Consider the following 21,033-nt stretch of genomic DNA (forward strand, 5'->3'; position numbering starts at 1 on the left):
GAGGTAACGTTCCGATGTCATTTCACTTTTTTTTGGGCTCGTGTGATCATGACAGCATCTCTAGCTTTTACCTTCTTAATTACGAGCGCATGCATGATCAGCACGGTGTTATCTAGGTTCTTGGCAAGCATCACCCAAGTAATTAATCAAGTTGGATGAGAAGGACATGCCGTCCTCGAGGCTGTTATAGTGGACTTGATTTGTGGGAATCATGGCTATGCAGACTTAAAATGCTACATCTGGCCAAACACAACAGCCACGGCATCATCAAATTCTGACAGTAACATCGAAACTGAAATTCTGGTTCCACTAGGTATCGTGCTTTTGCTTGGTATACCATACATACTAACCAGCATATATCCCTGTCATCCATCCTTCTAGTGTAAGTTTGCAAGTTATTGACGGCACATTCAGACCATTTATTAGGTTCTAAGCAAGATCTAAGTGCACATTCTTCTTTTGTCTACCTTTAAGGCTTTAACATTGTTTCAGGACAGTTGTCAAGAACAATTGACTATTCAGTGTCAGAAGCAACGGGGTATAAATTGAAACCTGATCATTGCTGAGCCAACTTCTGAGGGATTGAGGCTCTGTGATTCTGAGGATCTGAGCCCAGCAATAAAGCCTGTGACGATTACATGGGGCACTTAGCAATGACGTCCCCTGAAACAAGCGTACAAATCACATTGCTGGAATTCAGAAATCATTGGAAATTCAGAGCAGAACAGCGATGGAGTTTATTACAACTCGTCAGCAGTAGGCCAGTAAGGTACAGACTACTTCAAGATCACTAAATATATACAACTAGTCCTCCGATGTTGGACAAACACGGTTCCGTGTGTCCGTTCAGATTCAATCAAGTATATGCATTTACATGCCTCAATCTCCACTGATTACATCGTGCAGTATAAGCTGAGAATCTGGCCTTATTTAGTTGGGGAAAATTTTTTGGTTTGTTGTCACAATGGATATAAGAACGCACATTTGAAGTATTAAACGTAATCTAATAACAAAACAAATTACATATTCTGCTAAGAAACCGCGAGAAGAATTTATTAAGCCTAATTAATCCGCAATTAGCAAATGTTTGCTGTAGCACCACATTGTCAAATCATGACGCAATTAGGTTTAAAACATTCGTCTCGCAATTTACACGTAATATGTGTAATTGTTTTTTTTTGTCTATATTTAATACTTCATACATGTGTCAAAATATTCGATGTGACAGTATAATTTTTTGTTTTGTGAACTAAATAGCCCCTCTGTGTCCTTGTACACCGAAGCAACGGGTCGACCAAAGAACACCATATGCCATTAAAGAAGATTTGATTGTCTCCAGCGAGTTCAGGGGGGTGATGTCCGGAGAAGTTTGTGAATGCGGCTGCGTGATCGCCATCGTTTTCCAGTTCCTGCACTTTCAGAACCATCAGGGCCGTAAATGCGGCTTGATCCATCATCCATGGCCGGTGCTTGCAAGGGTTGCCGAGTCGCCTTCACTCCCTTCCGCCATCACGCATTTGAGGCTCTGAAAGCTGCTTGCCGTCGATGGCTATTGCCTAACGGGATCCTCTCCTGCAAGCAAACACAGCACGCATGCATAAAATCAGATTATCAGGTGTGGATCAGCGGAGAAAAGCTACCACGTCAACTGAATACCCCTGTTCCCGGACAGAAAAACTAACATATTGAAAGCTACATCTGTTACATTTGATTTTTTTTTCAGAAATTCTATAAAAATAATTCTCGGTTTCCATGGAAATTCTCTAAAATTTCTGCTTTCCCGAAGGAGTATTACTTTGGAGGTAAACTATTGGTTACTTGAACTTGACTGGGATGGTCTGAATTCGACCTGGGTGCTGAGCTGAGCAGAGCAGAACATAACGGAGTGGCCAGGATTTACTCTACTTTATATCAATTTTAAGTTAATACGGGTAACTAAATTTATATCGAGGGGTGAACATATAGTGAAAATAAGTAAGGTTTAGTTATAAAAATTTTTTCACCGGGTTTCTGAAGCCCCCCTAATGACTCTAGCTCCGACCCTGGCTGTGGCTGGTAGGTTTCACTTCACTGGGAAGCAGTCTCGTAGCTCCTCGTAGCTACCACACCAACACGAAGCAAAGCAAAGCAAAACGCGACGCGAGCGAAGATTTTGATTTTGACCCGCCTCCAACCCGTTTTCCTCTTGCCTCCCTTCAACGCTGCCCCTTCCCTTCGCCCGCACTCCACACCCGCACGGCCGCACCCCCGTCTCACTGCCGCCCGGGCCCCGCACCGTCGGGAGCCCACCCGTCATTGGCGGTGAGCCGTTTGCTTACCCGTGCAGCGTGATCTGTCGCAAGCTTCGCTAGCTTAGTTCATAACCAAGAAGCTCTTGCTGCTGCTGCTGCTGCTTCCGTTTATAACCAAGAAGCAACAAACTCTCGCGCCGCAACCTCACACACAAGCTTGAGCTGGGTGAGAGAGAGAGAGAGAGAGAGAGAGTTCTTGGAGGGATCGGGTGATCGAGAGATGAGATCGAGGGTGGCGCTGGAGACGTTGGCGGAGGAGCCGGGCGGCGGCGAGGAGGAGGCGGCGCGGCGGAAGTCGTCGGGGCTGCAGGCGGCGCTGCACCGGGTGGCGCGCCGCTTGCTCTCCGGCGCCGGGGAAGACGCCCGCCCCGCCGCTGACCTCCGCGTGCTGCTCTCCGTCCTCGCCTGCCCGCTCTCCCCCGTGCCCATCCTCCCCCGCCTCCCCCGCCATGTCCGTTCTTGATCGTGTTCTTCTGCTTCGTCTTCGTCGTCGTCTATGCAAAGCTTGGTTTGGTTTGGTTTGCTCATGGTTTGGTTGGTTGGTGGTGCGTGCAGGTGGCGTCGTCGGCGCAGTACATCATAGAGCAGTTCAGGGCGACGACGGGGTGCGGCAAGATAGAGGGCGCGGTGAAGAGCATGTACGCGGCGGGGAGGGTGCGGCTGGCGATGCTGCAGGATCCGGCCGGCGGCGGCGCCGGCGGTGGCGGCGGCGGCGGGAGGGGGCACGAGGGGAGCTTCGTGATGTGGCAGCTGGCGCCCAGCATGTGGATCGTGGAGATGGCGGTGGCCGGGCAGCACGTCGCCGCGGGGAGCGACGGACGCGTCGCCTGGCGCCGCACGCCGTGGGTCGGCGCCCACGCCGCCCGCGGCGGCTCACGCCCGCTCCGCCGCGCCCTCCAGGTTGGCACCAACCTCTCTCCACCTTTCTCCACTTGCAAACCAAAGCTGCTGCATCTCGCCGCCATTGCCATTCCACACTGACATCGCATCCTTCTTTTTTTTTCCCCTCTCCTTTTCTCGCATCTCCTGCTACTTTTTACTCTCATCGCTGGCGCTCGCCATGGGCGTGCCTCGCGTGCACCGTGTTACTACTGCTAGCTTAGCTAGCCGAGTAGCCAGCTGCTCATCCGCCTATGACAGGTGGGTCCCACACTGGGGTACCCTTCTCCTTCCTTTGCTCTTTTTGCGGCAAATGCCCCCCTTTTGCTTTGCATCTGTAAGCGTGTGTGGTCATGGCTGCTGCATCTGCATGAGAAAGTAGTAAAAAGAAGAGAGGAAAAGAAAAAAAGAGGAGGCCATGGAGAAGATCCATTAAACAAGAAGAACAATTGGATTTTGAGGAAGAATCTTTGTCAAGAGCAGTTGGATATCATATGGATGGCATCGCACACATGCTCTCACTGCACTGCACAGTTGTAATCTTGGGATCTGGAGCTGGAGCTCGTTCCTGCAGGTTGCTGGTTGCTACCAATGCATGCCATGCCGCACTTGTTGTTGATGTCATTATTGATGCTGCATGCATGCCTCATATGCTTTGTTAATACTACTAACTGTCTTGTTTGACCCTAGCTAGAGAGAGAGAGAGAGAGAGAGAGAGCGCTAGGTCTGAGATTAGCCGCCTTGCCATTGCCTCACATGGGACTAGAATATATGTTTGCTTGGGCTGGCTCTTTTTTATGAAAGTTTGATCACTTGATTAGCGTAGACTGGGCGCTTTAGTTTAGGGCTTATCCTAAGCAACTTGGCAAATGGTACCTTGTTTCTTTAGCTTTCTTGCTGGGCAACACAGGTACATATGTTAGTGCTGGTTGGGAGTTGACTGGCGCAAGTTGATTTTTTTCTTGTAAATTTTGGCCCAAAGATTACGACTGTTTGTATGTGAAAATGGTTAAGGTGCTCTCATGCTTATGATCAAACAGTATTCCCAACCTGCTGAAATAAAAACAAATGATAAATATATGTGTGTGGTTTATTAAATTAGACAATCTTTTCTTTAGGTTTTCTAGTACTTCTTTAAGCAAAGCTATCATTTTCCTAACCAACCTGGTGGTAGGAAATTTGGGTACTGATGTCATGATGTGATTCTTGAAATCTCTATACTTACCTAACATTTTATTTAATTGTACAGAGCAGCTCATATCTGATCAGGTCTAACTGTTTGAATGTTAGATCAATGTGCCATTGATAATTGATTAGTTAATTGGTTAATTGCTTCATTTAGGCCACCCATTAGCATAGGACCTAGTTGACTAGTTAGCAGAAGTTTCACCAATCTCACTTCAGAATTCCAAAAGGTTTTACCAAATCTCTGTAGAGAAAGCTAAGAAATTATCATGGATGGCCTAAATAAAAAATTGTTTCTGTTGATGTCTCATTTTCTCGTTGAGGAGCAGCATATGTAGCTTGTCTCTTAGCTCTTTGTACTATAGTACTTTGTACAAGGCGTTTTGCTCAAGAGAGTAGTGAATTTATATTTATCTGCATATTGTCCCCTGTCCCGTGCCAACAAACTAAGGAGCACTGAATGTTCTTAATTCTGACCTAAATACAGATGCTAGCACAACCCAAATAATTAATTCACTGGTAGATTGCCATTCCCCTTACTCCTTACCCAAATTTCATTTCAGAGTGGAATACCTGAAGATTCTGAATTTTCCTCCATTTTCAGAAAACGGGGTGAAAATCTCTCCAGACATAAATACCTGAACACTTGAATTAATGCCGTAACTTTGATTTTGCTTGAATATCTCGCAGTGCTGTTGTACTGGACTATTATGAAATTCCCCAACATTGCTGGTCCAAATGCACCAAACACATGTATAATGTAGTATGCCAACTCTGCTGTGCAGAGCTATCCACTGGCAAGCTATTAATTCCAATTAAATTCCTACTAATATAATTATAATCTTTATGATATTTCATTAGTGTACGTGCACAGCTAGCCATGCTACCTTGTCAAAATTTCCATATTCCAAGAAGTGTAACACAGTAGTATACACTTTTCACCCATGGAAATTTTAGCTCATTTACTACACCATTAACCCCAGAATAAGTTTATTTTTCACCCATTTACACATACTAGTAGTAAATCAAAATGAATTTATTCTTCTTGGCTATTCTCAATGAAATTTCTCAATAATTACTCTTCTTGGCTATTTTAAATCATTTCTCTTTTTATCTATTCTCAATGAATTTATTTTTTACTTTTACAAATTCCGATACAATAATTACTCAAAAATAAACTTATTTTAAGATAAATGATTATGAAACTAAAAATGCATTTATTCTAGGGCAGAGGGTGTACATTTTACTGTAAAACTAATGATGGGTTTGTGCGTGATAGGGGTTGGATCCGGTGACGATCGCGGCGATCTTCTCGACGGCGGAGCACGCCGGCGAGAAGCTGGTGGACGGCGAGGACTGCTTCGTGCTGCGGCTGGACGTGGGGCCGTCGGTGCTGTCGAGCTGGAGCGACGGCACGGCGGAGGTGATCCGGCACGGCCTGACGGGGTTCTTCAGCCAGCGGAGCGGCCTCCTCGTCCGCCTCGAGGACTCGCAGCTCACGCGGATCCAGTCCCCCGGCGCCGCCGCCATGTACTGGGAGACCACCATCTCCTCCAGCCTCGCCGACTACCGCGCCGTCGACGGCGGCGGCGGCGTCCACGTCGCGCACTCCGGCCGCTCCACGGCGCACCTCGCCCGCTTCGGCGTCGGCGTTCGCGCCGCCCGCGTCGTGACGCGGATGGAGGAGTCGTGGACCATCGACGACGTGGCGTTCAACGTGCCCGGGCTCGGCCCCGACGCCTTCATCCCGCCCGAGGAGGTCAGGAGGAGCCGCTTCTACGACGCCATGGCCGCCGGCAAGTGAGATCGATCAACCTGTTCAAGAAGAGAGAAATGGTGTAACACGTAGAGAGTTAGCTTCGGCTGTGTCAACGGTCAACCACCCAGCTCTGCTTGTGTTTGTGCATCGAAATTCGTGCATGTACATATGTGTACCAACCTGAGGTAATTACTCCATCCGTTTCAGGTTATAAGACTTTCTAGCATATATATATATGTTAATGAATCTACGCATACATATATGTCTAGATTCATTAATATACATATGAATGTAGACAATGCTAGAAAGTCTTATAATATAAAATGGAGGAAGTACCTAAGTGATGAGTAATAAATAGTTACACAATTCTTAAACCTGTATTCTGAGTAGTTCTGACTTCTGAGAAGATAAAAACTACTGAACTGACTTTGCACAGATTGTAGATACCTGCTTAGCCTTACTACATGTCTCTAGGTTATTGCGAAGTGTTTTTGACAATCTTAATCTTCCTGTCTTCTTGGAAGTATATACTACTACATGTGAGTTGCATTTGTCTGAAACTTTGTAGCTACTTCTGCAGAAGCTCTAGGCAAGACTGAAATCATGTGCTGCTTTTTGTAACTTGTATGTTGTTTTCTGCCTTGGTATGTGATCTGCATGGAGATGCTATGCGTGCTAGTACATAAACAGTGTTATTCATATGCATGCCTAGCAGAAACCAGTGGCAACTTTGGAAATTGGAAGTTGTTCAGCATGGTTCTTGAACATGTATGCCACTTGACAATGTCTGCAAATGAGCAACACTAGCAAGCTGTTTGTTTTTTTTCCCGTTGCAGAAGCTTTGCAATTTACAGGTGTGCATTGCATTTGCCCTCATCACTGTAAAAAGTCTGCAACTTCTTTGTTTGCATCTCCCTGTCCTGAACATGTGTCCCTTGTGGTGTGGCATCAGCACTTGCTCATGTTTCTAGTGCGATCACGTCACAAAAAGTTGGAGGTCACATTGGGTGTGGCCTGTTCATGGATGCCTCTTGTCTTCTTCAGCTGCATATGCATCGGCAAAATGCGCAGAGTTTGCACCAATCTGTGAAGACTGTTAACCACTTGTTTAATTTGTCCTGTCCATTGTTAACTTTTGCAGTATTCTAACTCGCACTTCCAACTGTACATGTAACTAACTATTGCATGCTACTCTCTCTAAGGAGGATGTGTCACATCACATCCCACCAAAATCCCTTATATTATGGGACGGAGGGAGTAAAATATAAGCATTTTTTGAACTAGATACGGGTAACTAGGGAAAATGTTTTGATTGGTCGGTTGGTTGAGAAGAGAAAGTAAATAGAGAAATTAAATAGAGAATTATTATGATTGGTTGAGATACAAAAGTAGGTGAAGAAATAGCTTTATTTTGAGACAAGGCTTAAGTGGTAGAAATAGTTTTGTTTTGAAAGGGAGTATTGATCATAGAGCATCTTCATCTGAAACGGATAAGGGGTTAGGTCCATGCATTTTCCAGCTTGTTGAATCTAGATGAATATGGTACCACTTGTTGCTGCTGTCTGGCGGTGAACTGAACTTTGATAATAAGCAGTAGATTTTCATGCGGCGATGTTCCTAATATCCACATGGGGTTCTTCAGAAATCTGCTCCGATCTGTACTCACCATGTTCTCATCAAGGACCACATTCCCTGAAATATACAAGCATATCAGCAACTTAACCTCACCAAAGGGACCAAATTTTTAACATGCATGAATGATCAATCACTACATTCAAGTACTGGCCATGAAGAAGGCATCATGACCTGATCTACCCTGTCCATGCCCTTGCATTGACTCTGAATCAGGGACAGATTGTTGTTGTTCATCCAGGACTTGGCTAGGCTACATTGCACATGTCTGTCCTTTGCATTCAAAAGCAACAATGTACTATAAGGTGACCATGTTTTACTGTCGTCTCCAACAGTTGAAAGAAGCGAGAGATGGATCATCTGTCGAGCTTGACGGGTCCCTTTTGATTGATGTGTCCTAGGAGATGTGTCTCATAATGCCTGCAATTTCTTGATTTGCATGAGCTGTAATACTGAGTTGCAGTGAAAAGATCACCACCAACCACTGTCCTCTTGCGAAGAAAGCATCACTGTTGCATGCAGAAATATTAGTTAAGGTTAATTAATACTCTGTTTAAGTGTTTATAATACGCTCGTGTGATCCTTCCTATGGTCCCAGGGAATCGAAGTGAGATCATGCAGTGCCAAATTGGCAATGGTAATGGCAATGCAACGCTGGAGAGGGGATTAAACAAAAGGGTACAGTCTGTGTTGAGGCCCTGCACTGCAATATGCTACTGTACAATATGTATACCATCAAATCACAAAGTGATGTCACAAGCAAATAAGCAATGATATGACTAAGTTGGTGATGAACTAGCTATGGTTTGTTTAGTAATAGTAGTAGTAGTAGTATCCTACTTTCCAATGGGATCATTATACTGTTCTGCTTTGTCCCCTGGTTCCATGGATCTCTCGTTTGGATTCTAGTAAAGCGAGCTGCATTTTCTGTTGAATACTTCAAGTGAAAATGACTACCTTTTCTTTTTGTTTAAAAGAGTTAGCTGAGAAATGTCGTAGTAAGGAAAAGTTTTGCTTTTTTAAAATAATAATAATAATAATAATGGCATGCATGCCTTGGGAGTTCAACTGTAGTAGTTGTCATTCTGACATTCTGATGGCTGCATTTTCTTCTGGTGACCGGCAGTCTCCTTAAACTGGTTAGACCTGCATGGCTTCATTTCTTTGATTGATTAATTAATTCCTAAAGTGGATAGAGATTAGGACCAGAAGAGGATTTAATCTTTTGGCATTTAGACTCTGATCACAAATGGAAACTCAGGAAGTACAGGAGAATCCATTACGATATTATCCCTAACCGCTGAATATTCAGAAAGCTGGTTGTCTTCTGTTAGAGCAGAGTGTCCTTTTGTCGTGAAAAACATAATTTAAGACGGCATTCAAGGCTAATTCCAGCCATATGTTTTGCATAGCAGAATCATTAAAATAAGCTAGCCAATGAGCTTGTAGTGTAACAATAACCTAAAAGGAGGGGGTGACTGGAACGTCTAAACCAATACTAACAATAAATTAGTTGGATAAAAGGACTCTAATTCGAAAGGAAACACGGGTGTTTGGTTTCTTGGACCAAGGACAGTGAGCAGAAAAAACAGGTGGCATGCTGACGAGAGCGCTCAACCAAAAAGGGTCAGTGCTGCTCGCGATGTTAATCCTGCACCTAATCGTTCAACAATTTTGAATTAGATGCAACTAACCATGCACACGATACGTCGTGGTCAGATTCAGACCGGACATGACTGATTTCATGGTACGAAATGAAAGAGAAAAAACAGACATTTACTCGCAAAAAGAAGTTTAAAAAGGGTTCAGTTTCAGGCAACTTGTTTGTCACTCTCTCGGAGTCAGCTCAGAGCTGGTCATCTTTTTAACTTGTGGTCTTGTTTAGTGCTGTTCTTCAGAGTTCAGACAGTGTCTACTACCCAGGGTTCACGTTTCCGTTCGAAAACTCGAGGTTTTGATGCGGGACGAAAGAAGATTTTCAAGGCAACTTCGAATTGTTCTCGAGAAATTCAAATCTAAAACAGTATTTTCGAATGAAATTTAGTCGAAATTTACCGAAAACTGTCGTACCGCCGGGGTCAGGATCCCTCTAAAGTCTAAAGCCCGAACCTGTTGTCTTCCTCCCTGACGCGGAACGAACTGGACGCCCATTTCTCTTGTGTCATTGGGCCCATTTGGGAGACAATTAGCGGGCCGAATCTCGTAGGCCCATGTGAAAATCAGACAAAACGCGGCCCGTGGGGTTTCCCCTTCTGTGGAGATTAAAACTGGGCCAAAACATTATGAAGCCCAACTTCTATGCTGAGTTAAACATAATGACAGAATCAACGATGGATGTTCCGTGTAAAGCTTGAGAATATCCATTCGGAATTTCGGATTATCCAATGTACGCCTATACTAATACAGTACTCTCACTACTCACTATATATTTTATGCGATTTAACTCTTGTAGCTGTTTTGTTTTTGCATAGGTTTATATTCATTTTTTAAACTCAATATTCCTAGCTACATAAATCTTTAAATTTAGAGATAACATTAAATGAATTATTTTGTTTTTCTTTATAAAAAGTACTTCCTCTATTTCACAATGTAAGTCATTTTAGCATTTTCCATATTCATATTGATGTTAATGAATCTAAATAGATATGTATGTCTAGATACATTTATTAGAAATGCTAGAATGACTTACATTGTGAAACGGATGGAGTAAAACTTTCCACCTATATAATTGAACTTACAACTTACATCCTTTAAATATGACGTAGATCAGAGATATGACGACGTATCAAATACAACCTAGTATTATTACCAAATTAAAAGTTCAGCGAGATAAACGTATCTTAACTGGTTAGATTTTTTCTGATGAAACCAATTATAAAACCCTAAACTCAGCACGTGTACTTCCGTGATAGGTGTTTAGAAAAATAAATAATAGTGCCAGTAATCAGTGCAGACTGAGCTAAAACTCGAGAAAAGAAAGCGATAATGATTAAAGAAAAGGAAAAAAGTTCCGATTTTTGGAGGCGCACGGAGACTTCTCGCAGCAGTTTGTTGGCGGCCGGATAAACGAGACGAGGCGAGGCGAACGCGAAAGCTCCCCATCTCCCTCCCTCCCTCCCTCATTATTGATTGATTGATTCGCAGATTCGCCGCTGCCACCGCATCCCGCCCACCCACCGCGCGCCACCGCCTCCGCCGCCGACGAGCCCCCGCGGCCACCGCCACCGCCACCTCATCTTCTCTCCCACCACCGCTCCACAGCCGCCCTCCCTTACATGGAAGTCGACGTCTCCATCGCCACGCCCGCACCGCAGGTCCGACCACGATTCCCCTTCCTCTAGAGCTTTCTTCTTCTTCCGTTCTCGTCAATATCCCGTGAAAGCTCCGACCTTTCCCCCTCCTAGGTTTTCTTTTCTTTTTTTTTCTTTCTACTGCCCTAGTCGCTGCGACCGCGATGGATGCGATGGCTGTATGCTGCTCTGGTTACCTGGTGATCCGATCCGGCTTTTCGCGTTCGATATTACCTGGGGATTAGACGCGCTTGTTTTTTTTTTTTTTGTGCCTTCGATCTGTTGCTTCCTGTCTTAGGTTTCCGCTGGTGGAGCTGAGTAGTATTACATCGTTTTCTCCAATATATCACTCTAGTTGACTCGCTGAGAGAATAATCTGTGCGTTCTTGTTTTTGTTCGTGCCTTCGATCTGTTGCTTCCTGTCTTAGGTTTCGGCTGGTGGAGCTGAGTAGTATAGTACATCGTTTTCCCCGATATATCACTCCTTTTGACTTGCTGAGAGAATAATCTGTGCGTACCTCTTTAAAAAGATACTACTTTTATCGTACCACTGATGATACTTGATTAGGACTCAGGGATGGTATCTTTTTGGATGCCCAGTTCAGGAGAAATAGGGATCCTTTGTTGCGTCATAGCTTTTCGTGATTCCTGAGATTAGGACCAGACCTTTGGGTCTCCTGATATTTGTTTATTTCGTCCTAATTCTCTCCACTCAGTAGACCTATTCTCCAATTGTTTCTTAGTACTACGTAGTTAGGGAAGATACCTCCTCTGGGGCTTTATTTCTTAGGAGAATCATCATTGCTTGTCAAGTACCATCTTAACATTGTTTCTTTTCCAACCATTAGAGGCATTAAGAGTAAATTTTTGTTTTGGAAAACAAGTTACCATGTAGTATTTCTTTTTTGTTGGTTTACTTGTTTTTGCGTTGCTCAGTAGTATGTACTATTCCAGGGTCTTTCTGTGCGAAAGCCCTACTCTTTGGCTTAATGTTAGTTGACAGGATCTTGACGATTGTCGGTTTTCATTGCAGGAATCTTAGCTGATTGGTGCTTTGGACTGCAGGTCTGGACACGTTGTCCGTTTCCTGCTTGTGCAGACGTAGGTTTGGAGTCTTTCTGAGTGTTAAGGTGGCTTTCCTTTTTGTCCTTCCATGGTTGAAATTTGTATGAACAACCTTGACTTTCTCGAAGATCTGTGTTGGTCGATAAGATGAATCGAAGAAGAACAATGCTATTGCTTATCTGTCTCTGTGCAACATTTTGCCTCATGACTCAGTTAGGAGCTGCAAATGTAGTGCTGATGGGGACAAATCTGACTTTGTCGTTTGATGATGTTGAGGCAAGTTTTGGTAAGTTCTGGACATCTTATCATATTAGTTTTGTTATAGTAGAGTACTAATAGATTCTATTTGTCGGGATCTCAGTCTCCCTACCTGTGAAACTTTATTACCTAAAATTTCACATACCTTGTAAGCCAGTTGCCTATGGTCATTTTGGTCTTAATGTTTTGGTTTTCAAAACCTTGTAGTTGTGCTACTGTTTTATTTATGGTAGTGTGCGAATCTGTTGCTGTATTTCCTATTATATCTTTGTGTTAGCTCTCTGACTAGAATTAGCTTCGATTTTATCCCATTGATTGTGCCATGCTGCATTTTCTTGAAAGGTTCTTTTCTTCTACTTCCCATTTTCCTAAGTCTATATTGTCTTGTCAGAAAGATTCATTATGCTGTTTATTCAATTGGTTTGCAGCTCCAGGAGTGAAAGGTTCAGGTTTTGAAGGCGTTGTTTATACTGCTGAACCTTTGGACGCCTGCAGTCCGTTAACAAGTAAAGCAGAAAAGGGTCCACCATCTCCATTTGCACTGATCATAAGAGGCGGGTGCACATTTGATGAAAAAGTAAAAAATGCACAGGATGCTGGATTCAAAGCTGCAATAGTATACGACAATGAAAATAGCGGGGTTCTGATTTCAAGTAATGTACCTTATCACTCCCACTTGTTTTTTTTTTCTGCAACATCTTAGTTCCACTGTCAGGGTTGGGCATCATACGCTCCATTCATGGCATAATAGATTATAATTATGTTTCTTTTGTCTTTATATTCTCCCTTATGTCCATATTTGAGGACCTGTATATGTGGCATGCATTAAGAAGAGATGGGGCCATGTGAGAGGCACAAGAGAATGCTTTTCAAACTTTTCCTTGAGAACGGATGAAACAAAAATACTGTCTAGGCTGAAACTTTCCAAAATAAGTAAAAAAATATGAAAAAAATAGAAATTGATACTTTTAAAAGTCATACCACTTTGATGCTTTTCACTAGTTCATTTAGCATTGTTTAGACTTTGGGGGCATATGGTTCTGCATTATCTAACTTTGAAGTTTACAGTGGCTGGAAGCTCAGGTGGTATTCACATTTATGCGGTGTTCATCTCGAAGGCCTCAGGGGAGGTGTTGAAGAAATTTTCAGGCCATACTGATGTAGAGGTGTGGATACTACCTGCGTTTGAGAACTCAGCCTGGTCAATCATGGCAATTTCATTCATATCTCTGCTTGCCATGTCTGCGGTTCTAGCTACTTGTTTCTTTGTGAGAAGACATCATATAAGGCGGGACCGGCCTAGAATTCCAGAAGCCCGAGAATTCCATGGAATGAGCAGTCAATTAGTCAAGGCAATGCCAAGCCTTATCTTCACGAAGGTGCAAGAGGACAACTGCACATCATCAATGTGTGCCATTTGCTTGGAAGACTACAATGTCGGAGAAAAATTAAGAGTGTTGCCTTGCCGTCACAGTATGTTTTTCTATCTCTGCAACACCACAACTACCTTTTCTAGTTCAAATTGATACGTTGAGGACATTCCCATAGCCTATTGGTTTTAGGAAAGAAAATAGTCATGTTCAGTTGCTAACTTAACTCTTCAATCCTTGGATTTGGAACTGAAAACATTCTATGCAAGTTTTTTTAGTCTGTCATCACAATTTTGTGTAAAGTACTACACCACTCTGCATTTTTGTTTTATTTGTTTTTGAATGTCTGGACTAAGTATGGGTTTGTGTATTTCACACACAATTAGTACTTTTGTGTAGTATCCACTTTCTGAACCTTGGAAATTCCACAGTGGCGTTCACTATTGCAGATGTTTTAACTGGACATTTAAGTTATACTTATGCACAATTGATTATTTGAAGAGAGATATGTGTTGAATAAACTTGTATACCTTATATACAATCTGCTATCTGAATAATGGTATTCCAGTACTCTGATATTTGTGCATATTACTTTGCAGAGTTCCATGCAGCTTGTGTGGACCTTTGGCTCACAACTTGGAGAACTTTTTGCCCTGTATGCAAACGTGATGCAAGTACTGGAATACCAGATCCTCCAGCCTCAGAGACTACACCATTGCTTTCTTCTGCAGTTCGTTTGCCTTCTCAGTCATCTTCGTTCCGGTCAAGCGTGGCAGCATCGCCTCCAAGACCAATAAGTCGACGACCTTCATCACAGTCCATATCTCGGATTTATGCTGCTTCTGGTACCCCCAACTCTCCTAACCCCATAAGGTCTTTCACAAACTCAACTGCCATGAGCATAAGTAGAAGCAATGTGGACTTATCAAACATGTCTTCCCGCCCTCGCGCCTCACACCTCGCCTCCGCACATTCTTTGGTTGGCAGTCACTTGTCTCCACCAATCAATATAAGGTACGCATCGCCGCATATGTCCCACTCTGGCTATGCATCACCTAGTCCACATGTTAGCTCATCCTATGTCTCCAACTCTGGGTATGGATCTTCAAGCTACTATCTCGGTTCATCCAGCCAGCATCGGTCATACCTAAGGCGCTGTGGGGAATCAGGGCCTAGCTTGTCTACCATGGCCCCTCAGTCGCCGCAACAGTCCCAGTTACGTCATGGCGGCGAATCCGACTTAAATCTAGCAGGAGCATCCTCAGGCCAGTCTTTCCGGCAATCCTACCTGAGACACTGTGCTGATTCAGAGGTAAATCTAGCAGGAGCATCCTCAGGCCAGTCTTTCCGGCAATCCTATCTGAGACACTGTGCTGATTCAGATGCAAGCTTATCTGCCATGGCATCAGCTCAATCCTTGCCAGGATGCTGATTTCTCTGGGATCAGATCAGCTTCTGTCTGTACTAAGACCTGGCGTGACTTGTGTATACATTTGAGGCATGTACTATAGGCTATTGGTTGAGAGAAAATGGTCGTATTTGTTTGTGTTTCTCCTGCTGCCCTGCCCTTTTGGTTGTAGTGATTGTTAGCGCTCTATTTGTTTCACCCTAGAGTGTATAGTACAATTGTACAGCAACTTTCTTTTAAACTAAGCAATATCATCCGCGCGTTGCCCATAAATTGGATCCATTGCCATTACTAATTTGTCCGTTTCAAAAAATACCATTAATAAACCGAGGCTGTTTAGATTGTTGTCAAAATAAAACTTAACAAATTTTGTTAAGTTGGCAATATTACTAAAATTTTAGCATGATTTTTTATGTATTTTTTAAAGTTTGGCAAAAAAAACTATATTTATGCACATTTTTGACAACTTAAAAAAATGGTATAGTTTGACATGGCATCAACCTGAACAAACCCCTATATGTTTGGACCCATATGTCATTATTTACCCCTATGATGTATTTGTCAAATTATTATTTTTTACCATATTCCTCTTCTTCCTTTCTCCTCTCCTTTCTTCCCGTTGGTGGAGCGGTGGGTGGTGTTGTTCACTTCGGCAGCTCCTCCCCCTCTACTTACCCCGATGAGGTTGGGTCTCATGGTTCTCTCTTCGTCTTCCCAATTTACTCACTCCGGCGGTGGCGAGTAGTGAGGTAGGGCTAATGGTTCCCTTCTCTTCCTTTCTCCCTTCGGCAGCTCCTCCCCCTCTACTTACCCCCACGAGGTTGGGTCTCATGGTTCTCTCTTCGTCTCCCCAATTTACTCACTCCGGTGGTGGCGAGCAATGAGGTTGGACCAATGGTTCCCTTCTCTTCCTTTCTCCCCTCATCTCTTCCTTTCCCTCTCCTGTCACTTCGGGCGTAGCTAAATTGACGTTCTCGCAGCCGTAGGACCTCTCCACTATTGGATCTGCCTTTCGTCCCGACCTTTGCCTTCGTCCCTGATGGTTAGCCCACCTACACCCGCTTGACAACTGTGGCGTCTGGAGTCAAGACAAAATCGGTGTCCGGTTGAAGAGGAATGAGGGAGGTGGCCGAGCGAGACTGACCTCAACCTTTGTCCCCTTTCCCCAATGCATGCGCCAAAGGAGGAGGCGCGGGGAAGCATGTGGCATTGGTGAGGTACTTAGGGGAAATTGGAGGTGCAGAGGGTGGCCGGACTCATTGGAAATAGGTGAGAGGAGAGAGGGGAAAGGAGAGGAAGAAGGATAAAATGGTCCAAAAAATTTTAATGATTGCACTGAAAAGATAAGTAGTGGTATCTCCAATAACTATAAAGTAATGATATGGTTCTAATTAACCCTATAGTTCTATTGTCAATGAATTTTACAGTACTCTATAAGTACATGAAATTGTGTACAACTATCAATGAATATCTTGTAGATATGTAAGCAATAAAAGTTCCCAATATTAGTGAATATCTTGTAGATATGTAAGCATTAAAAGTTCCCGATATTATTAGACTTGTAAGCATCTAATAATTGAGGAATGATGTGAACGCTTCTATGACGTAGGGGTAGGGCATTGGGGGATACAGCCATATATTTCTTCATCTAGAACACACATCACCTCAAATTACGAACCGTATTATGGCTGTGTTTACTTCCATTCAAACTTTAAACTTTTCCGACGTATCAAATGTTTGGACACATGTATGGACCATTAAATGTGGATGAAAAAAAACAATTGCACAATTTGCATGTAAATTGTGAGACGAATCTTTTGAGCTTAATTATGCCATGATTTAACAATGTGGTGCTACAGTAAACATTTGCTAATGATGGATTAATTAGACTTGATAGATTCGTCTTGCAGTTTACAGGCGAAATCTGTAATTTGTTTTGTTATTAGTCTACGTTTAATACTTCAAATGTGTGTCCGTATACGTCAATTTTTTTTTACCAAAACAACTAAACACGGTTTATGTAGAGACAGGAACAAATAATCCATGACAATAATATAGTGAAATAGTTGAAAAGAACATGACCTTGAAGTTCAAGTACAAGTGTTATGTCTCCACTATTTACTCTTTAGCTTATCAACCGCAACTAAGATTTAAATTTCAAAACCTATTATACTTATTTTTAGAGTTGATTTAATGTTTTATTATCATACTTCATTGCGATTTCCATAATAAGATGGTTGCTATCATCAACAAGCAACTTTGGGCCGCCCCAGGGAACTGAATCTTTTGCATGAACCACTGCATTTCCAAGAAGTGCACGAGCTTTGCATGCCATAAGCCCAAAAGACTCAGCAGCTTAGCGTCCCTTATTATAAATTGCTTCACTGACCAGCGGCAAAAAGATGGCCTCCTCCTGCAATCTGCAAGACTGAAGCTAAGCAGCTTTAAATCCTCCTGCGTCATTTAACCCCCTCTCTGCCTCTCTGAGCTCTGAGCTGCTCAGCTACAGCTCCCTAGCTGTTCTGTTCGATTAATTCAGCTTCGCTTTGCTTGGATTAATTTGTAGGTGACTAACTCGATCACAGCTCAGGTGATTGGCAGTTTGATCACAAGGCAGGAAGGAAGTAGAAGTAGATTGCTGTAGCACACGCTCACCTACCAAGCTTCTACACTCGCAGCCAAGCTTTGATCGTTTGCTTGCTTTGCATTGCTTGGGCTTTGTGGGCAAGAACGTGTCTATCTTCTTCTTGTTCGTCTCGTCAGGCGGCCATGGGGATGAGTTCATGCGTGAACCTATCCCGTGTCGCCGCCGCCGCCGCAGGGAGACGGCCGGGATTTGCCGGTGAGCTGGGAGGTCGCCGTGGTCATGGCAGAAGCGTGCTTCCGGTTGTTGCTGCACTGCCGGTGAGGAGGAAGGGAAGCGGTTGTGGCGTGGCGTGCTGCGTCTCCTCCTCGTCTTCCTCCTCCGTGCACGGCAAGAACTCGGCGGCGGCGGCGGAGGGTCACGCCGGCGGCATTGGGATCGCGGAGTTCCTCGGCGGCAAGAACTTCCTCATCACCGGCGGAACCGGGTTCCTGGCAAAAGGTAGTAAATCTATCTTCTTCCTCTCTTAAATTTGGATCATCCAACGTACGTAGCTCGCGTCTCTTCTTGATTTTGCTTGATCATCTGGATCAGTTCTCATCGAGAAGATATTGCGGACGAATCCCGACGTTGGCAAGATCTACGTGCTGATCAAGGCGAAGGACGGTGACGCAGCACTGAAAAGATTGCACAACGAGGTTCTACTTGCGATCATTGTTCGATCCATTTCAGAGAAACATTTGTTAGTACCTATCTGTTCATCTGTTTGACTGTATTTTTCCTTTTGTTTTAACTGTGTGATGTGCAGGTTGTGGACACAGAATTGTTCAGTCGTTTGCAGGAAATCCATGGCAAGGATTACCACAGCTTCGCGGCAAGAAAGCTGGTGCCTGTAGTCGGAGATGTCAGAGAAGCCAACGTTGGCATCGCCCCTGAGCTTGCCGGCGTGATCGCCGACGAGGTCGACATCATCGTCAACTCAGCAGCAAACACCACTTTCGACGAGAGGTTTTGTCATTCTCTGAACTGCAGTGTTGCTCCAAAGATGAGTTCTTAATTGGATCACTTCATGTATAATAAGCATATGAATTGATCACTGTTGCTGCATTTGGTTCGATTTTGCAGGTACGATGTTGCAATGGACATCAACACCGTAGGGCCATTCAGGATAATGAGCTTCGCGCAGCGGTTTCGGAGGCTGAAGCTGTTCTTGCAAGTGTCAACAGGTCAGAAATGCATGTCAAATGAAAAGCTCTTGTGCTGAAAACTTGCACTGAAATTACCTCCAAAAACCTTAGATATATCTCTCTACTGTGGATTTTGAATTTCATGTTTGGCAATCAGCATATGTGAACGGACAGAGGCAAGGTGTGGTGCTAGAGAAGCCATTTCGCTTGGGGGACACCATAGCCAAGGAGTTAGGATCTCCAGATTCTTCACAACACAAGAACACCATGCTTGACATCGAGGCAGAGATCAAGCTGGCTTTTGACCACAGGAGACACGGTGATGATTCAGCCTCTTTCTCTGAAGAAATGAAAGAGTTAGGATTAGAGAGGTATACACGCAATGCCAGAAACGTTTCAAGTCTGAATGTGCAGTGGCAAGATTATGCAATTGCACACATGAAACAGCATTGGTTAATTCGCTTGATTTGGGTTTAATTTGTAGGGCAAAACTCCATGGGTGGCAAGATACATATGTGTTCACCAAGGCCATGGGAGAGATGGTGATCAACTCCATGCGAGGAGATATACCGGTTGTCACCATCAGGCCAAGCGTCATCGAGAGCACCTGGAGGGATCCCTTCCCCGGTTGGATGGAAGGGAACAGGTACAAATTGTAAATCAAAGTTCACCAACTTAAACCAATTTTAGTTCATGAGATAATTTAGTTTACGATGAATTGGCATTGATTTTGGCGAAATGAATTTGAGCTTGATTAGGATGATGGATCCTGTTGTGCTGTACTACGGCAAAGGCCAGCTGAGCGGGTTCCTCGCTGACCCGGAGGGTGTTCTTGACGTGGTAATGATTAAGCAGATGATTAAATTCGCTAATTGCGATTAGTGGTTAATCGATTAACTATGGCGATTTGTGATGGAAGGTTCCGGCGGACATGGTGGTGAACGCAACGCTGGCGTCCATGGCGAAGCACGGGCGCGGCGGCGCGGCGGCGGCGGCGGCGGCGGCGGAGGGGATGCACGTGTACCACGTGGCGTCGTCGACGGTGAACCCGCTGGCGTTCGGCGACCTGAGCCGGTTCCTCTTCCAGCACTTCACGGGGTCGCCGTACAGCGACGCGGCGGGGCGGCCCATCCACGTGCCGCCGATGCGGCTGTTCGACACCATGGAGCAGTTCGCCAGCTACGTCGAGACCGACGCGCTGCTGCGCGCCGGCCGCCTCGCCGGCGCCGGCGCCGGCGCCGGAGACGAGAGGGTGTCGCAGCGGCTGCGCGAGCTCTGCGCCAAGTCCGTCGAGCAGACCATCTACCTCGGCAGCATCTACCAGCCCTACACCTTCTACGGCGGCAGGTTTGTTTCCTAGATCGTTCGTTTTATTTAAAAACTTTTGTGAAATATATAAAACTATATGTATACGTATAAATATATTTAACAATAAATTAAATAATATAAAAAAATTAATAATTACTTAATTTATTTCTAATAAAACTAATGGTCAAATATATTTAAAAAAGTCGATGGCATAAAATATTTTAAAACGGGGGAGTATATTCGTATATACCCGCCATGGATAATGCATTGTGAATTTGAGATGCTGATGAGCTCGATCGCCGGCCATGGCGGCGGCGGCAGGTTCGACAATGGGAACACGGAGGCGCTGATCGGGGAGATGTCGGAGGAGGAGAAGGCGCGGTTCCACTTCGACGTGAGGAGCATCGAGTGGACGGACTACATCACCAACGTGCACATCCCGGGGCTCAGGAAGCACGTCATGAAGGGGAGGGGCGTCGGCGGCGGCAGCGGCGCGTCGTCGTCATCGAACGCCTCGCTGCTCGCCGGCGCCTCCGTTTGAATGGCCAGGCCGGCGCCGGAGAAGAGGAGGATGCATGCGCGGCGTGTACACTAGGCTAGATTGTTGTTAACTTGTTCTGCCGTGGCAGTCTGACAGATGATCTTTGTGCTGCAGTAATTAAGGTTGATAGTATGTTATCTCTATCACTATGTAATCAGAGCAAAAATTGGCAATCAATTTAACAGAATTTACAAAAGATGCACATAATTCAGAATATAATTTAGCAGAGAGAACATCGGTTGACCAAGTTTTTGGCTTTGATCAAGTACATGTCTA

General features: G+C 44.4%; 3 protein-coding genes across 6 annotated transcripts; all 3 read left to right on the forward strand.

The window, feature by feature from the left end:
• The first annotated feature begins 2,430 nt into the window (after positions 1 to 2,430).
• Positions 2,431 to 6,488, forward strand: LOC4331744 (uncharacterized). Its single transcript, XM_015777008.3, has 3 exons — positions 2,431 to 2,742; positions 2,847 to 3,191; positions 5,635 to 6,488. The coding sequence occupies exons 1-3, from the start codon at positions 2,512 to 2,514 to the stop codon at positions 6,157 to 6,159; spliced, it is 1,101 nt and encodes a 366-aa protein (XP_015632494.1). The 5' UTR covers positions 2,431 to 2,511; the 3' UTR covers positions 6,160 to 6,488.
• Positions 6,489 to 10,788: 4,300 nt separating this feature from the next.
• On the forward strand, positions 10,789 to 15,410 carry LOC4331745 (receptor homology region, transmembrane domain- and RING domain-containing protein 1-like). 4 transcript variants are annotated; one of them, XM_066308118.1, is made up of 6 exons: positions 10,789 to 11,060; positions 12,102 to 12,387; positions 12,788 to 13,012; positions 13,428 to 13,832; positions 14,329 to 14,743; positions 14,840 to 15,410. In XM_066308118.1, the coding sequence occupies exons 2-6, from the start codon at positions 12,249 to 12,251 to the stop codon at positions 15,159 to 15,161; spliced, it is 1,506 nt and encodes a 501-aa protein (XP_066164215.1). In that variant the 5' UTR covers positions 10,789 to 11,060; positions 12,102 to 12,248; the 3' UTR covers positions 15,162 to 15,410. The 4 variants fall into 4 exon arrangements, with proteins under 4 accessions (XP_066164215.1, XP_066164214.1, NP_001404157.1 ...); NM_001417228.1 differs by having other exon boundaries at positions 10,807 to 11,060; positions 12,070 to 12,387; XM_066308117.1 differs by having other exon boundaries at positions 14,329 to 15,410.
• A 2,128-nt stretch (positions 15,411 to 17,538) lies between these two features.
• Positions 17,539 to 20,899, forward strand: LOC4331746 (fatty acyl-CoA reductase 2). The gene is made up of 9 exons (NM_001417229.1): positions 17,539 to 18,222; positions 18,316 to 18,419; positions 18,530 to 18,729; positions 18,847 to 18,947; positions 19,066 to 19,279; positions 19,393 to 19,554; positions 19,667 to 19,748; positions 19,828 to 20,255; positions 20,538 to 20,899. Exons 1-9 carry the CDS (start codon positions 17,907 to 17,909, stop codon positions 20,755 to 20,757), a joined length of 1,827 nt encoding a protein of 608 aa, NP_001404158.1. The 5' UTR covers positions 17,539 to 17,906; the 3' UTR covers positions 20,758 to 20,899.
• The last annotated feature ends 134 nt before the right edge of the window (positions 20,900 to 21,033 follow it).

This window comes from Oryza sativa, chromosome 3, assembly GCF_034140825.1.
Source record: "Oryza sativa Japonica Group chromosome 3, ASM3414082v1".
NCBI lineage: Eukaryota > Viridiplantae > Streptophyta > Magnoliopsida > Poales > Poaceae > Oryza > Oryza sativa.

What these genes read in the sequence shown, in the direction of transcription:
- LOC4331745 (XM_066308117.1), top strand. Translation starts at nt 12,249, where the DNA reads ATGAATCGAAGAAGAACAATGCTATTGCTTATCTGTCTCTGTGCAACA. An exon ending in TGATGTTGAGGCAAGTTTTG is followed by an intron (nt 12,388 to 12,787) that starts GTAAGTTCTGGA and finishes ATTGGTTTGCAG; the next exon opens with CTCCAGGAGTGAAAGGTTCA. An exon ending in TAGCGGGGTTCTGATTTCAA is followed by an intron (nt 13,013 to 13,427) that starts GTAATGTACCTT and finishes TGAAGTTTACAG; the next exon opens with TGGCTGGAAGCTCAGGTGGT.
- LOC4331744 (XM_015777008.3), top strand. Translation starts at nt 2,512, where the DNA reads ATGAGATCGAGGGTGGCGCTGGAGACGTTGGCGGAGGAGCCGGGCGGC. An exon ending in TCCCCCGCCTCCCCCGCCAT is followed by an intron (nt 2,743 to 2,846) that starts GTCCGTTCTTGA and finishes TGGTGCGTGCAG; the next exon opens with GTGGCGTCGTCGGCGCAGTA. An exon ending in CGCTCCGCCGCGCCCTCCAG is followed by an intron (nt 3,192 to 5,634) that starts GTTGGCACCAAC and finishes TGTGCGTGATAG; the next exon opens with GGGTTGGATCCGGTGACGAT.
- LOC4331746 (NM_001417229.1), top strand. Translation starts at nt 17,907, where the DNA reads ATGGGGATGAGTTCATGCGTGAACCTATCCCGTGTCGCCGCCGCCGCC. An exon ending in AACCGGGTTCCTGGCAAAAG is followed by an intron (nt 18,223 to 18,315) that starts GTAGTAAATCTA and finishes CATCTGGATCAG; the next exon opens with TTCTCATCGAGAAGATATTG. An exon ending in TGAAAAGATTGCACAACGAG is followed by an intron (nt 18,420 to 18,529) that starts GTTCTACTTGCG and finishes TGTGATGTGCAG; the next exon opens with GTTGTGGACACAGAATTGTT.